The 17,544-nt window shown below is 42.2% G+C and overlaps 1 protein-coding gene across 4 annotated transcripts in view; it reads left to right on the forward strand.

The window, feature by feature from the left end:
* The first annotated feature begins 4,486 nt into the window (after positions 1-4,486).
* Positions 4,487-17,544, forward strand: part of yap1.L (Yes associated protein 1 L homeolog) — a 45,631-nt gene continuing 32,573 nt past the window's right edge. For 2 of the 4 annotated variants that reach the window (XM_018244727.2, XM_018244728.2), the window contains exon 1: positions 4,489-5,186. In XM_018244727.2, coding sequence (XP_018100216.1) covers positions 4,953-5,186 — 234 coding nt within the window. In that variant the 5' untranslated portion in view covers positions 4,489-4,952. Of the gene's footprint in view, positions 5,187-17,544 lie in introns of all 4 variants that reach the window. The other 2 variants (XM_018244729.2, XM_041582680.1) reach the window with 2 other exon arrangements.

Here is a 17,544-nt window from a genome sequence, read left to right on the forward strand (position 1 = left end):
CACACAGGCGCGTGTAGGCGCCGAACGCAGGAAAAATGCAGCATGTTGCGTATCAACCTGCATTCGGCGCCTACACGCGCCTGTGTGAGTACAGCCCCATTGGAAAAAACGTAATGCGTCTATTCCTGCGTTCCCCTGAGGCTGAACGCAGAAAAATGGAATGCAGGGGAGCGCAGCGACAACCGCTCGTCAGTAAGAGCCCTAAGGGTTTAAGCAATTAAGCCCTTTACGGAAAGTTAAATCCTGTTTTTGCGCTTCTGCTTGGCCATCTTATTAATGAGACCTATGCAGTTCACCAATAAATTGTAGATGGCTTCCAATATCCGGCGCTGGGTAAGGGCCACTGGAACCACAGTTTCTCTCTTGTTACCTTGTGTTTCCTTCTTGCTCCAGAACCTCTCGAGGCTCACATGAGCCTTTTGTAAATGTCTGAGCAATCAAAACAAACACAGGTCAGCCTTGCTGAGAGTTGTATAAGAATTCGGAACAACAGAGACCAGAGGTTCCCGACATAGGGCTAAAGAGTCCTCTCCTGCATCCTCTTCATCAATGATAAAGGTCATGGAAGCAGACTCTTGTCTGGTTGACCTCCACTAACGGCAGAGCCATAAATAAGGTCCAGCTGGACAGGATGAGAACAGGATAAAGTGGCTAACGCTTGCCTTTTCACAAAGTGCCCATTGGTGAAGTCTTTCCCAGGTCCGTGATATATGAGGGCAGTTACTGGAATCAGTGGTATCTCATTTACAAAAGAAAAGACCTCAGTAATTTATGTCGATTGGAATGTACAAATGTCCAAGTCTGTGAATGAAAATGTTTATTTGGAAATCACAACTGATCCTGCTGAACTTGCAATGGCAAGAAAAAAAGAATAGTTACAATATACCGTAAAAAAACAAAACAAAAACAGTAGTCGACAGAAAGGCATTTTCCTGGCTGAAGAGCTTAGGGGCAGACTTATCAAAGGTCGAGGTGAATTTTCGAATGAAAAAGATTCTAATTTCGAGCTATTTTTTGTGTACTTCGACTAGGGAATAGTCCAAATTCGATTCCAATTTGAAAAAAAATTCAAAAATTCAAATATCGAAATCTATCATGTACTGTCTCTTTAAAAATTCAACTTCGGCCATCTAAAACCTGGCGAATTGCTGTTTTAGCCTATGGGGGCCTATCCTAGAACCTATTTGGAGTCAATTGGTGGACTTTTAAAAATCTAAGTTTTTTTTGGGGAAAAACTTTGAACCGAATTCGATCGAATGCGCTTTTCCTTCAATATAGTGACTGTCTATTGCATCTTACAGCAGCCTCTCTGACATTTGCCAGTCCGGGCCTGATTCAAGTCCATAGTTTGGCAGCATGTTCAAAACACACGGAACATTTCAGTATATTTCTGCTTATGTTTCAAATAAAACATTTACTGGTCAAGAAGGATATTGAAGCAAAGACTGATTTTCAAGATCTTAAAGGAACAGTTCAGTGTAAAAATAAAAACTGGGTAAATAGATAGGCTGTGCAAAATAAAAAAATGTTTCTAATATAGTTAGTTAGCCAAAAATGTAATGTATAAAGGCTGGAGTGACTGGATGTCTAACATAATAGCCAGAACACTACTTCCTGCTTTTCAGCTCTCTTGATTGGTTACCCTGGTGACCAAGCAGTAACCAATCAGTGACTTGAGGGAGGGCACATGGGACATAACTATTCAGTGAGTTTGCAATTGATCGTCAGCATTCAGCTCAGATTCAAAAGCAACAGATATGACCCATGTGGCCCCCCTCAAGTCTCTGATTGGTTACTGCCTGGTAAACAATCAGTGGAAACCAAGAGAGCTGAAAAGCAGGAAGTAGTGTTCTGGCTATTATGTTAAACATCCAGTCACTCCAGCCTTTATACATTACATTTTTGCCTAACTAACTACATTAGAAAACCTTTTTTATTTTGCACAGCCTATCTATTTACCCAGTTTTTATTTTATTTACCCAGTTTTTATTTTATTTTTAAGGGTTCTTACACAGGGGTGATTGTCCTGCGTTCCCTGTGGTGGATTTTTCATGTGTTCCACCATAAGGATTAGCGTTTCAATCAATTTGTACAAAGAGTGGACATATTGGGGATAGATCTGTTCATAGCCTCACCAAATGATCGGATCTTTCAACTAATTCCCACCTTTAGAGTTCTTAAGCGAATTCCACACGGGGCTAATCATTGAGAATGAGTCCCTACACTGGCATGGCTAGAGTAGGCCTGGGTGCAGACGCATGCAGTGATTTTCAGTGCCGCAATACATACTAGTTTGTTTTGTTTTGCAAAATCCACTACGCAGGCTGCTGCAGTTGTTCTGGGTGCAGGCAAGGAAGAAGGATGATGCCAGACACCTGGGGTAACAGGTAAGTGCCTAAATTAACTGTGGGGGTGCCTAGTAAAAAGGTGCAGGTCCAGTTTTTCCGGCCCAACTTCCCTCTTCCATTTATAGACCCGCGATATCCCGCCCTGCCGATGACGTAACAAAATGGGTGGGGCAGGAGTGAGTCTATAAAACAGGAAGTCGTCAGTCTAAGGTCACGGGTGGGTAGAGCAGGCAGAAGAGATCAACCCGAAACCGCCCCGCAAGAAGGCACCTCCCAGTTATTTGAAAAAGTTACGGCCAACTGAAAAGATGCTTAGTATTGGCCATTCTATATATAGTAAAATTTAACTTAAAGAGGTTGTTTACCTTAAAATTAACTTTTAATTAGTATGACGTAGAGAGTGATATTCTGAGACAATTTGCAATTGGGTTTCATTTTTTTTATTATTTGTAGTTTTTGAGATATTTAGCTTTTTATTCAGCTGCTCTCCAGTTTGTAGTTTCAGCAATCTAGTCCAAATTACCCTAGCAACTATGCATTGATTCGAGTAAGAGACTGGAATATGAATAGGAGTGGACTGAATAGAAAGATGAGTAATAAAAATTAGCAATAACAATACATTTGTAGCCTTACAGAGCATTTGGTTTTAAATGGGGTCAGTGACCCCCATTTGAAAGTTGGAAAGAGTCAGGTGCAAAAGGCAAATAATTCAAAAACTATAAAGAATAAATACTGAAGACCAATTAAAAAGTTGCTTAGAATAGGTCATTCTATAACATAAGCTAATTTAAAGGTGAACCACCCCATCAAGTTAAATTTTATTATATATAGAATGGCCAATACTAAGCAACCTTTCCGTTGGCCTTAGTTTTGTTTCCCATAGTTTTTGAATTATCTGCCTTCTCTTTCTAGCTTTCCATCCAAAAACAAATGTTCTGTAAGGCTACAAATGTATTTTTATTGTTACTTCATACCTCCCAACTGTCCCATTTTGAGCAGGACAGTCCTGCTTTTTGACAGCTCAACCCGCAGTCCAGGCTTGTTACCAGGGGCGATCCTGGCCCCTCCGCCACCTGAGGCACCAGCATTTTTGCTGCCCCTGGTACCTAGTGGGGCGCTGCCGTCTGAGGCGACAGCCTCAACTCGACTCATAGGCGAAGCACCCCTGCTTGTTACTGAAATGTCCCGACTTATTGTTTGATCACCTGCTCTGAATAGCCAGAAATAGATACAAAGTTTCTAGCTTAATTGGCTTTTGGCAGAGAGCCCAGAACAGCCAACAGGTGCACTTGGAAACTTTTGTAACAATTTCAGATAAGCAAAGAAGTAATTGTAACAATTTAAGATAAGCGGGTCTCTTGGGGAAACTGTGACTTGCAGCTTAAAGGGAGATTCACCTTCATTAGCAAAACTGTAATAACACATAAAAACCACAGAAATGTTTTCAGATCTTCATAACCTGCCAAATTTTGTGGTAATTAGGGGGTGTGGTCACAAAAGTAGGCGTGGTCAATGTTTCCCCCCCCTCTTTCTATTTACAGAATGTTGGGAAGTATGTTACTTTTTATTATTCCTCTCCTATTCATATTCCAGTCTCTTATTCATATCAATGCATAGTTGCTAGGGTAAGTTGGACCCTAGCAACCAGCTACTTGTTATTATTTCTATTCAGGCCTCTCCTATTCATATTCCAGCCTCTTATTTAAATCAGTGCATGGTTGCCTGGGCAATTCAGACCCTAGCAACCTGATGGCTGAAATTACAAACTGAAGAGCTGCTGAATAAAAAACGAAATAACTCAAAAACTACAAATAATAAAAAATGAAAACCAATTGCAAATTGCCTCAGAATACCCCTCTCTACGTCATACTAAAAGTTAATTTAAAGGTGAATAAACCGTTCTGAAACAGAAAGTGAGCGCAGAACAGCAAAGCTGCTGGGAAGTTCCACAGTGACCAAACTGCTTCCAAAATGCCTCAATGCGCCGGTCACACGTCACAGGGAATGATAAAGAGTCACATCCCGAGCAGCAGAGGTGCCACCAGCCCACCCCACTCTCCCTCCTCAGCCGGACCCGTCGGCTAGTGAAATGCGCATGCGCAGTTGAAGAGCAAATGATAAATTCACGCCCCTTCGCGTCGGTGAGCTCAGCTTTTATCCATAGGCGTGGCCTGTGGGTGGTCACGTGCCCTAGGAAAAGTTTGCGGTCCCAACGGGATGCGAGGAAAGTTTTCTGCTTGTTGTTCCTTCGAGTTCCGGAGTGAGATTCGCCGCGGCCGTGACCAGTCTATGCCCCGCGACGGAGCCGAGCGACTTGTTCGGATTCTTTACTGAGGCGACGCTCTTCGGAGTTCGGAGCCGTGATTAGAGGAGCGAACCAACCAACCCTGGGGGGAGAGAGGGAGGCGAAGGACCCCCCACCTCTCCCTGAGATGAGCGGGAGCCCCAGGCAGTGTGAGACGAAGCGCCCCGTGTATAACTGTGGGATCCACTAGTCACTGACCCCCCTGCCCTTACCTGTCTGGTGAAGTGACCCACAGTCTCCTACCGCGTCCTCTCCCACCGAGCCTCCCCCGCTGTCCTAGCTCCCACCTCCCCGCAGCCATGGAGCCCGGCTCCCAGCAACAACCTTCCGCCCCGGCTCAGCAGCCTCCCCCTGTGGGACACCAGGTCGTGCATGTGCGGACCGACTCGGAGACCGACTTGGAGGCTTTGTTCAACGCCGTCATGAACCCCAAGAATGCGAACCTGCCCCAGACTCTGCCCATGCGCATGAGGAAACTCCCCGACTCGTTCTTCAAGCAGCCCCAGCCCGAGGCCAAGTCGCACTCACGGCAGGTATATTCTCCTCTCCTGCTTCCTAGGGGCCCTGGGGAAGTGGGGCCCACTGGTGACGCATGCGCAGTGTTGCATTGTGTGGCCCCACCAGTGCAGGGCCCTTGTAAGCTCTATGGGCAGGGACCTCCTTCCCACTATGTCTCTTACCACATAGCACTTAATCTCTTTGTCCTGATATAATTCTCTATATATATTATGTGATTTGTCTTCCCCCTGTATATATTATATATATTGTACTTGTGTGCACTGTACAGCTCTGCAGCTCCTTAACACACACACACACATATATTACAGCTGTACCATGAGTAGAATGTTTCTGGGCCCCACAGCAAAATCTTTTTACTGCTCTCTAAACTTGGAGAATGAGATACTTTATAAAAACATGTGTATGAATCCTGCTTATTACTATGTATCCTGCTCATCCCCCCAGAAACTTACTCTTAGGGCAGAGACACACGCTCCGATTCGGGGAGATTAGTCGCCCCGCGACAAATCTCCTTTTCAGGGCAACTAATCTCCCGGAACTGCCTCCCCGTTGGCTAGAATGTAAGTCTCCGGCGGATGGCACTTGGAGTCCTTCATTTTCTGAAGTCGCCCGAAGTTTCCACGTGAGGCAACTTCGGAAAACGAATCGATCTAAGTGCCATCCATTTACATTCTAGCCACCTGGGAGGCAGTTCGGGGAGTTTAGTTGCCCTGAAGATGAGATTGGTCACCGGGCAACTAATCTCTGCCGTTAAAGGGGTTGTTCACCTTTAAAATAACTTTTAGGGTCAGGGCACACGCTGAGATTCAGGGAGATTAGTCGGCCAGCAACAAATCTCCTCATCTTCGGGGCGACTAATCTCCCCCGAATTGCCTTCCGGCAGCTAGAATGTAAATCGCCGGCGCGATGGCACTCAGAGCGATATGTTTTCCGAAGTTGTCTCATGAGGAAACTTCAGGCGACTTCAAAAAACGCAGCGCCATCGCGAAGACTATTTACATTCTAGCTGGCGGAAGGCAGTTCAGTTAGACTATATCCCCCCCCCCCCCCAATTTGAGCGCGGGCCCTGACCATTAGTATGATATAGAGAGTAATATTCTGAGTTGATTTTTATCCTTTATTATTTGTGGTTTTTGAGTTATTTAGCTTTTTATTCAGCAGCTCTCCAGTTTGCAGTTTCAGCAACCTGTTTGCTAGGTTCCAAATGACCCTAGCAACCATGCATTGATTTAAAAAAGAATCTCGAATATGAATAGGAGAGGCCAGAATAGAAAGACGAGTAATAAAAAGTAGCAATAACAATACATTTGTAGCCTTACCGAGCATTTGTTTTTTTAGATGGGGTCAGTGACCCCATTTGAAAGCTTGGAAAGAGTCAGAAGAAGGCAAATAATTAAAAAAAAACGAAAAATAATGAAGAAAAGTTGCTTAAATTAGCCATTCTATAACATACTAAAAGTGAACATCTCCTTGGGTTCTACCCCCTGCTATGATGAATTCAGCGCCTTTGAACCCAAATGCATGGAGTTGGAGATTAGTGGAGGGTGCAGAGTAGATTAGTGGGGAATCCAGATCTCCCCAGGGATCATATACGTTGCCTCAGTGTTGAATGGATTTACCTGACACGTCTTTTGGGAAGTTGGCTTGTTTTTGAGGCAAAGACCATTGGCCAGCATGGTCAAAATTAGCCATCTTTTTTGAGCTGGCATAGACACCTGCAGGCCCCCCAATAATGATCAGTAGCAGCAAGCATCTGCTGTTAGCTTGAGGCGAGAGTTGTAGTTAAGCAACAACCACAGTACTGCCTTGGGTGCAGGTGATAGGTTTATGATTAAAAACCCATTATCAATGCATGTGATGAGGTTTTGTTGCCTACCTGTGTCCTTCTTATGATACTGTATCATAGGCAAACCCATTGGATTATCTCTGATAACTTTCAGTCACTTCTGTTTATTTGTGGTGTTGTTGGGGGTCAATCCATATTGGTGGCCCAGTGGTCTGTCAGCCTTTATCTCTATAGCATTTGCTGACTCCCTCATACCCTAGGGGTGCTGGGAGAGAGGAGCAGTAACTCCAGCACCTCGGGGTAAAGAGCTATGAAACCTATTTGTGTTTTGTTACGGCGCCGCTTTGTCATTCGGTCCCATTATAGCGGGTCTGTCGGTGGCAAGAATGAAAACAATTATTTTTTGAGATGAGCACAGAAAGGGAAAGCAATTTTGTGTTCGGCATGTATTTTATCAATTCCTGAGCTTTTTAAAGGGACGGAGCCTACTCAGCCCAGGAGTAAGTGCCCCAACAGGCACAAAACGCGTTAGGCCTTCATATGTATTGTCCATTAAAAGTATTTACATTTTGAACCACTTTTTGGTTTATTATTTTTGAGAAAAACTTACACACCTTGTTGCTGTGTGTGTGTATATGTGTGTGTGTGTGTGTGTGTGTGTATATATATATATATATATATATATATATATATACACAAAAGCCACGAATATCTTGTAAATTATATCCTAAACGGTGAGTTCTGATTTCATCAGTTATAAACAGTGAGTTCTGATGTCATTTCTGTCACATGACTCACTTAAATGTGTGTATTATAATAAATAAAGTACCACCAGTTGCAAAATATGAGGCTATTAGAAGTTACCTTTGAGTTCCATGACCTGTATAAAAACACTCGGCATTCGGCCTCGTGTTTTTATATGGTCATGAAACGCCTAGGTAACTTATAATATCCTTATAATTTACAAGAGGGGGTACTTTATTCACTATATATACACACACACACACACACACCACACCCCCCCCCCCCCCCCCCCCATAGACTGTCTATCAATTCCTGAAGTTTTTAAAGGGACGGAGTCAAACAAAAGGAATCCCTAGTAGCAGCGGCAGCCCCAGATTATAGGCCTCTGCTACATTCTTTCACTGCTAGAAACAAAGGCTCGTGTGTCTTACCTTTTGCCCATCTGATTTAAGCATTGCAATACCATCGCAGAGAATTTACACTTTCTCTAACCGCCAATCTTCTTGAACCAAGTCATTCGTTATTTTGGTGAATGTGCCTAAATATTAATTTCTGGATTTGATTAACCCATTGCTGGCAAATTCTTTATACAAGACATTTCTGCACTTTGTCCAATGTTTGCATGTGATACATTTTAAAGGGGTTGTTCACCTTCCAACACTTTTTTCAGTTCAGTTGGTTTCAGACAGTTCACCAGAAATAAAGACTTTTTCCAATAACTTTATATTTTCTATTTGTGACCGGCTTTGTAATATTGAAGTGTAAAGTTTTATTTTTACCTTCTAAGGGCAGAGACATGCTCAGATTCTCCTCTTCTTCGGGGCGACTAATCTCCCCAAACTGCCTTTCCGTAGGCTAGAATGTAAATCGCCAGTGGGATGGCACTCTGAGCGATTAGTTTTCCGAAGTCGCCCAAAGTTTCCTCGAAAACGAAGCGCTTCAAGTGCCATCCCGCCGGCGATTTACATTGTAGTCGACGGGAAGGCAGTTTGGGGAGAAGAAGAGGAGATTTGTCACCGGGCGACTAATCTCCTCGAATCTGACTGTGTGGGGGTTGCAGACTCTTTAACTGTTCTAAATTGATACATTTAGTTGATACATTTCTTATGTTTGTCCCTGCTGAGTAGAATCCTTGAGTGTCATTAAAGGCAGCTGTTAGAATTGATACAATCGTCACTAGAATTCCACAGATGCTGCTGATAAATGTATCGACTAAATGTATCAAATTGCAACAAAATGCTCCTCATCACTGAGCTGCCGGACTTAAACACTAGCGATCGGAACTTTAAACTTCAATTTTAGGAAAAAGGTAAAAAAAAATAAAAGCAGGAAAGCAATTGGAAATAGTCTTTATTTTTGGGGAACAATCTGAAAACAACTGAACGAAGTGTTTGGAAGCTGAAGAACCCCTTTAAAGCTGGCCTTGTGAAGTCCTGGTGTAGCTTTTGTAGATGGTAAAGGTACTTTACGGATTTCTCCAACTTTACGCCTCCCTCCCCCCTGCTATTGAGATAAAGGCAGACTGGAAGGGGTGGAGAAGGGAACAAGTAGTGTCGTGCAACTCCCGCATCTGTGGGGGAGGTGATCTCTTGCTTTTACTGCTGTGTTCTGGGTAATAATGCTGCTCTGGAAGTCATTTATTAATAGCTTTATATGGCTCTTCCCTACTTGGGACTGTTTTTTTTTTTTTCTTTAAGCCTTGAAGATGTGTGCCCATTAACTCCTTGTGCACTGACTTGAGCATTACTCTTTCCAAGCGGCAGAGACTTACCTTTGACTGTGTCAACGTTTTGTGCTCCAAGTTTTCATATCCTGCGGAACAATTACCTTGTCTTGTTTACTTTATATCCCCCCCCCCCTTCATTTCTGACCCGACCCCATGCTTCCAGGACCCCATGCTTCAAGTATAGCCGGCTAGGTGTGTGTGTGCCCCTAAAAGGAACGATTTAAAGGGTCTGGAGTTGTAGCCTTGAAACAGGAGAGCAGGAACTGCTGGAGATGGAGGCATGCAGCAGCAGCGCTGGCAGTCATTACAATTTGTCTGATTGAAAATGCAGAGGCTTTCCAGCCGCATAGCTTTGTTCCCTGCCTCTTCTTAATACATTCTGTTGTTTTCCAAGAAATAACCCCCCCCCCACGACAGACGATACATTTTTAAACACCGTTACTTTAAGCGATCAGAGCTTGGGAATGTTGGCAAAAATATTCTCGTCTGTATTATTTCAGATATTATTATTAACATATATTCATATAGCGCCATGATTCGCAGCGCTGTATACAGGTATGGGATCCGTATTCTGGAAACCCGTTATCCAGAAAACTCTATTACAGAAAGACCTTCTCCCAGAGACTCCATTTTAATCAAATCATTTTTTTTACAGTAGACTGTATAAAGATCCAAATAACGTTAAGATCCATTATCCAGAAAACCCCAGGTCCCGAGCATTCTGGATAAGAGGTCCCATACCTGTACCATGTATGAGGTTGCTCGGGCTTAACATTCACTTTATAAGAGGGAAAGCGGAGACGTTTGTCTTGGCTCGGCTGTATTCTTTTCCGGCAAGTCAAATTGAAAAGGAACATTTTTTGGCTCAATTATGAAATTGGGACGAATTAAGAAAAACCTTTCTCTGCAGCAGAGACGGACACATGAGGCTCATGCCTTTTATGAACATACAACTCACAAATAATCATTCCTATGGGTTTGGTACTTAAAGTTTCTCTAGCACTGGGCTTGGGCAGGGTTAAGACGTACAACTAGAAAATCATTTTGTTTTTCCCCCCTTTGTAAAAAGCTTGTACAGGTATGGGATCCATTATCCAGAAATCTCTGAATTACGGAAAACCAAAAAAAAAAGTCTCCCATCTTTATCCACAAAAAAAAATTTTTAAAAATGATTTCCTTTTTCTCTGTAATAATAAAACGGTAGCTTGTGCGTGATCCCAACTAAGAAATAATAAATCCTTATTGGAAGCAAAACCAGCCTGTTGAGTTTATTTAATGTTTACATGATTTTCTAGTAGACTTAAGGTATGAAGGTCCAAATTACAGAAAGATCTGTTATCCAGAAATCCCCAGGTCCCAAGCATTCTGGATAACCGGTCCCATACCTGTAAAGTGAAAACTGAATAGGGTTTTTTGTGTGAAGCTATTTAGCAGTAAAAAGCATGGCAATTGTTCTGTACAGCAGCAGTTAGTTCTATGAGCTGGTTTTCCCATTGAGGGCCCCAGGGAGGAAGGCAGGAGGGGATGGCTATAAGGGGAGGGGGGCGTATATTTAAAAGGACATGGAAGTGTAGGAATGTTTCCAGGCCGGGGAGAGAACTTGGTCTGGAGTTGCTTAGCTGTTTACTTTTCTCTCTTTAACCCATTTACAATCTAAACAGCTTGCACGGCAGTGCTTGATCTGTCACCCTGATGTTGGAAGCCGCTCACATTTGGCCAATTGAAAAGTGTTATTTCTACTTGACAGTCCCTATGTGCTGCAGTGAGACTGTGCTCCGGCTCTCGTGCGGGGAGGTGGGACAGCTCCCTTCCCCCCCTCAGTGAATGTTATACATTACTTTTCCTACTCTGACCACCCAGGCTCTGTACTAGAACAAGAACTCAGTGATTTGTTTCAACGTTTATCCTTAGCCCACATCATTCTTGTGCAAAACACTCCACACAGGTTTGGCATAATGAGCACACATCTATATATATATATATATATATATATATATATATTATATATATATATATATATAATATATATATATATATATATATATATATATATATATATATATATATATATATATGTATATATGTATATATATGTGTGCTCATTATGCCAAACCTGTGTGGAGTGTTATATATATATATATCTCTCTCTCTCGTTTTTATTTAAATATTGGGATCATTTCAATTTTGAAACAGACAAACTAAACTAAAAGGGATGCTGATGTTCTATGTTTCTTTTATAAATACAGGTATGTGATCCGTTACCGGAAAGCTCCGAATTACAGAATGGCCATCTGCTATAGACTCCATTTTATCCAAAAAATCCAAATGATTAAAAATGACTTCCTTTTTTGCCGTGATAACAGTAGCTTGTACTTGATCCAAACAAAGATATAGTTAACCCTTATTGGAGGCAGAACCAGCCTATTGTTTTTTTTTTAATGTTTACATGATTTTCTAGTAGACTTAAGGTATGCAGATCCAAATTATGGAAAGATCAGTTATCCGGAAAACCCCCAGCCCCCGAGCTTTCTGGATAACAGGTCCCATACCTGTGTGTGTATGTGTGTATATCTATCTATCTATCTATCTATCTATCTATCACAAATTATACAATTTACCACAGCACTCCAACATATAGCCCCCTGGGAAACCTCACATCACGTAATATGGGTCTTATTTTCTGGTATATGATAAGGAAAAGCTTGATACAGGCTTGGGGCCCTGTTATCCAGAATGCTCGGGACCTGGGTTATTCCGGATAATGGGTCTTTCCGTAATTTGCATCTTTATACTAGGGATGCACCGAATCCAGGATTTGGTTCTGGATTCGGCCTTTTTCAGCAGGATTTAGATTCAGCTGAATCCTTCTGCCCAGCCGAACCGAATCCTAATTTGCATTTACAAATTAAGGACAGAAAGGGAAATTGCGTGAGTTTTTGTCACAAAACAAGGAAGTATAAAATGTTTTCCCCTTCATATCCCTAATTTGCATATCCCCTATTGGCAACCTTACACCCTGGGCTATTGTTCCTCTTGGCAGAAGTACACCAGCCTGGAATACAATCATAGGGAGCGCCATGCCTCCATCTTGCTTCCAGACCCTGCGATCCTTGTTGCTGTCCTGGCTGCTGTGCATGGGCCATAGAGCAAAACCGAAACTGGAAGATAATATTTTTGCTCAATTGTGCAAGCTCATAAACCAGAGCAGCAGAGAGGATCATAGAGACCTGCAGACAGATGCTGTCACAGTGCTCCCTAAAATAGTACCAGGACCAGTGCATTTTCCAGGAAAGAGGAGCACTGGCCTGGGGTAGAGGACAAATTGACAGTTGGTGATTAAAGGACCAGTATGCAGTTATGGTATAGTCCCGAGTGCCTGCACGTGAAGTAACAACCGGATCATAAGTACCGGCTGAGGCGTTAAACCAAGACCCTGCAGAAGGACAAGTACTATCTAGTTGGGAGGCTGCTGCACAAGGTTAGAGGAGGCCACATGTGGGTCGGCCTGAGTCCAGGTAGATGTGGGGGAGCGGGAGGGATGGTGGTACAGAGCAGCGGCATTCAGCGCAAACAGCTAGCATTTCCAGAGATGTGCTCTAACTGCCGACCCTCAGCATGGCACCCCCTTTTAAACTAGATAAAGAATTGGCTCTCTGCTGCAATGTGCATTCACTAAACTGCCACTTGCACTTGATTTTGGTTGCACAAGGTTCAACAGGGTCGGTGCCAACTTATGACCAGCTTGACTAATGCTTGAATGTACCAGTAAATAGAATTGAATTCTAATGCTGAGCCTGGACACCATGACCAAAAAAGTATAGATTGTGCTTCCCTTATCCTGTGTCTTTTCTCCTTTTTCAGCTTTTAATGGCTGCCCCCATGGCTACACAGCAGCTTGTTTATGTAAACTATAGTAGAGTTTCTGCAGCAAACACACCAGTTTTACCAGTACATTATAGTGTAATTCCTTTAAAACGCTTGAATTTTTTTTGTTACTGGTACTTTAATAATCAGTCCTGTAGCATCAGCTAATATTACAGACCAACCTCATTTTCTGCTGGATAATTAATGACGACCCCTAAGCTTAGCTTCTCAACAGCTGTTTAGAGCCCACTGAGCATGTCTATATATCTATCTCTCTATAGCAATTTGGTAACAATAAAAATTGTAGCCGCAGAGCAATATTTTTTTCACTGCTAGGTTCAGTGGCTTCCATTTGGAAGCTGGAAAAGTGGCAAAATAAGGCCCCAAATAATTAAAAAAAAAACTACAATTAATAAAACAATGAAAAACATAAGAAACTGACATTTTTTTTTATATACAGGTTTGGGATCTGTTATACACAATGCTCAGGGCCTGGGGTATTTCAGATAATGGGTCTTTACAAAAGTTGAATCTCCATACCTCAAGTCTGATAAACAAATAAGTTGTTTTGCCTCCAATTAAGATTAATTATATCTTAGTTGGGATCAAGTAAAGCTACGGTTTTATTATTAGAGAAAAAGGAAATCCTTTTTAAAAATAGTTTGGTTAAAATGGAGTCTACGGGGTCGGATTTACATAGAAGGGCGCCCCTAGGCCTGCTGTCATTCGTTGCCCCATCCCCTCCTCTTTATTCTCCCAAATTTTTGGAGCAGTGGGGATTGGTGTACGGGAAGTTTAAAAACTATTGTATCTCCTGCGCATCCCCAATGTTTCTGAACCAACGTGGATGTGGTTGGGCAGCATGCCACCCCCTAAAATCCTGCTGCCCTAGGCCCGGGTCTTGGTGGCCTTTCCACAAATCCGGGCCTGGGAGTCTATGGCCTTCCTCTTATTTGGAGCTTTCTAATAACTGGTTTACAGATAACGGATCCCATACCTGTATAAACATAAAACAACCTATATTTGAACGCCAGTGGTCTTCTGAAGTTTTGATGCCATTACGCATTAGGACTACTTTCTGCAATGTTAAATTTCATACCTTAAATCTTCTAAAAAAAATAATATTTAAACGTTAAATTAAGTTTTTGAATTATTTGATATGCTGGAGATAACTTTCAGTAATTCTGAGCTTTCCGGATAACTGATCTTATATTTTTAATAGATTTTATTGTTTTAGCAATTTATTTGATCCCAGCCACCAGTTTAGTCAAGAGCTTCTAGGCACCCATACAGAGGCAGACTTGGGCATACCTCCCAACTGTCCTGTTTTTAGAGGGACAGTCCCGCTTTAGATACCTGAACCCGCCGTCCTTCGTTTGTACTGGAAAGTCACGTTTTTCTCTGCACTGAACAGGCCGAAAAAGAAACAAAGTTTCTAACGTAATTGGCTTTTGGCAGAGAGCCCAGAACAGCCATAGCAGCAGATAATATACTTTTGTAACAATTTTGAGATAAGCAAATAAGTAATTGTAACAATATAAGATAACAGGTCCCTTGGGAAAAGTTAGACTCACAGCTTAAAGGGCAATTCACCTTCATTCTCAAAACTAATAACTGAAAAAGAAACACTGAAATATGTTCAAACTTTCACAACCTTCCAAAGTTTGTAAAATGAACATGGTAGTTAGGGGGTTGTGGCCACAAAAATGGGTGTGGTAAAAAAAAAATCTTCGCGATACACGCAGCAACTTTTTTGTCCCTCTTTTTATTTCCAAAATGTTTGGGAGTTATGCTTGGGTGCCTAACGTACAACAGGACACATATCTACTGCAGAAGCCTCTGATCCATCACACACATGCTGGTGTTGCAAGCAAAATAAACACACTAAAAACAAGCTGCCCAAGAGTCGGCACTTGCAAAGGGCCGTTAACACCAAGGCATGAGAATTCCCTTTGTAAAAGTGATGTATATTTAGCTGATCACACACAGGCACATGTTGTGCCTACATCTGGATTGGTTTCTCCAGGCTGGCTTGACACATGTCTGTGTGTGGCCTGAGGATCTTGTTGGCCCATCTAGGTGGTCATTGTCCAAACAGGCTGCCTAGGCTCACTACCCACATACATACTATGATTGCCATGCCCGTATTGCTCCAAGTAATTGTACATGTGCACTGAATGTTCATATGTACCAGTTTAAAGGAGAAGGAAAGCTACCGAAGCCATTTGTTGCCAATAGATTAGCCACAATAGTGCAAGCTAGAACTCTATATTTATTCTGTAGAATGCTTTACCATACCCGAGTAAACATCTCTAGAATTTGTCTGTTTGTTTAGGATAGCAGCTGCCATATTGGCTTGGTGTGACATCACTTCCTGCCTGAGTCTCTCCCTGCTCAGTCATAGCTCTGGGCTCAGATTACTGCAGCGAGGGGAAGAGGAGCAAACTGAGCATGCTCAAGCCCTGCCCTGGAGGTTTAAGCTGAAAACAGGAAGTCTGATACAGAAGCCCATGTGTACACAATAGAAGGAAAGAAATGCAGTGTTTCTTTTGACAGAGGGCTCAGAGCAGCATTACTTTGTGGGTTTACTGGTGTATTTATATAGACCATTCTGATAAAGCTTACTTACTCTTAACCTTTCCTTCTCGTTTAAGGTCCTGGATGTAAAATGTACATTTGCTATCTTAGGGCATGAAGGTGTAATCAGCAGTTAATTACTGAATATACTATGGTTGTGTAGCTGGTACTTTTAGTAATAAATAAATCCCTTAGTGCAGTGGTCTTGGTGCTTAGGGACAACATGTTGTTCTCCAACCCATTGGATGTTGCTCCCAGTGGCCTCAAAGCAGGTGCTTATTTTTGAATTCCAGACTTGGAGGCAAGTTTTGGTTGTATAAAAAAACAGATGTACTGACAAACAGTCTCCTGTAGGCTGCCAGTCCACATAGGGGCTACCAAATAGCCAATCGCAGTCCTTATTTGGCACCCCAGGAACTTTTACGTAGGGATGCACTAAATCCACTATTTTGGATTCAGTCGAACCCCCAAATAGGCCGAAGTCAAATCCTAATTTGCATATGCAAATTATTGGTGGAAAAGGTAAAGCAATTTTACTTCCTTGTCTTGTAACAAAAAGTCAAGTGATTTCCCTCCCTGCCCCTAATTTGTGTATGCATAAGGTGTATCCAAAGGGATTTGGCCAAAACCTTCTGAAAAAGGCGGAATCCCGAACCGAATCCTGGATTCGGTGCATCCCTACTTTTATGCTTATGTTGCTCCCCAACTCTCTTTTCAATTGATTGTGGCTTGTGGGTAAAAAAGGAAGGGGGCCCCTGCTTAAGTGGGCTATGGAGGGAGCAACATATATGCCTGGCCCTACAGCTCTGTAAGAATTTTTCTTCGGAAAAGAAAACTAGATTTGAAAGACACGCAGCATATCATGTCTGGGCACGCACCCACAACTATTTTTTTTTTTTTTCTTTTGACAGTGGCAATAAATGATGCATAAATGATTTGAATATAGAGGCTGAATAAAATCCTATAATGCAAGCGTGCAAAGAAAAAGGCAGTTGCTAGTGTTATCCAGAATGCTCATTACCTGAAGTTTTCCATATAAGGGATCTTTCTGGACATGTAAGAACCTGTAGGAACATGCGCATATACCACCCATGCCACCTACCATTTACTTGAATGGCAGCTGCCTAAAGGCAAAATATCGGTTGCTATGGGTTACTAGACCCAGAGTAGCCTTTGCTTGCTCCTTGTTCTGCTGTCCTACTTCCAGGTGACAATACTGTTGGCTGTGTATATTTCGTCCAGTAGAATCTGTTGATGGCGAGAGAAGTGATACCTATGGGCAGATTTATCAAGGGTTTTTAAAAACTCCCATGAACTCGAAATTTGACCTATCGAAATGTATTAAAAACTTAGAATTTTTTTAAACTCTGCTGAATAGGATAAACCCGATAACTTGAATCAAAGTGGATTCGGAGTAAAAACGTGAATGTCAGGAAGGCTGCAGACATCACCAAACTGATCCCTGGACCTCTCCCATTGACTTATACAGCAATTCGGCAGGTTTTAGGTGGCGAATAGTCGAATTAGAGTTTTTAATGGGGCCAGAGTATGATTAATATTGAAAATCAGATTCATATTTTCCCTAGTCAAATCTGACAGTTTTGGCCAAAAAAAACCTCAAATTCATAATTCGAAATTTCGAATTCAAAATTCGAATTTTCAATTCAAACTTTGA

Source organism: Xenopus laevis, chromosome 2L, assembly GCF_017654675.1.
Source record: "Xenopus laevis strain J_2021 chromosome 2L, Xenopus_laevis_v10.1, whole genome shotgun sequence".
Lineage (NCBI taxonomy): Eukaryota > Metazoa > Chordata > Amphibia > Anura > Pipidae > Xenopus > Xenopus laevis.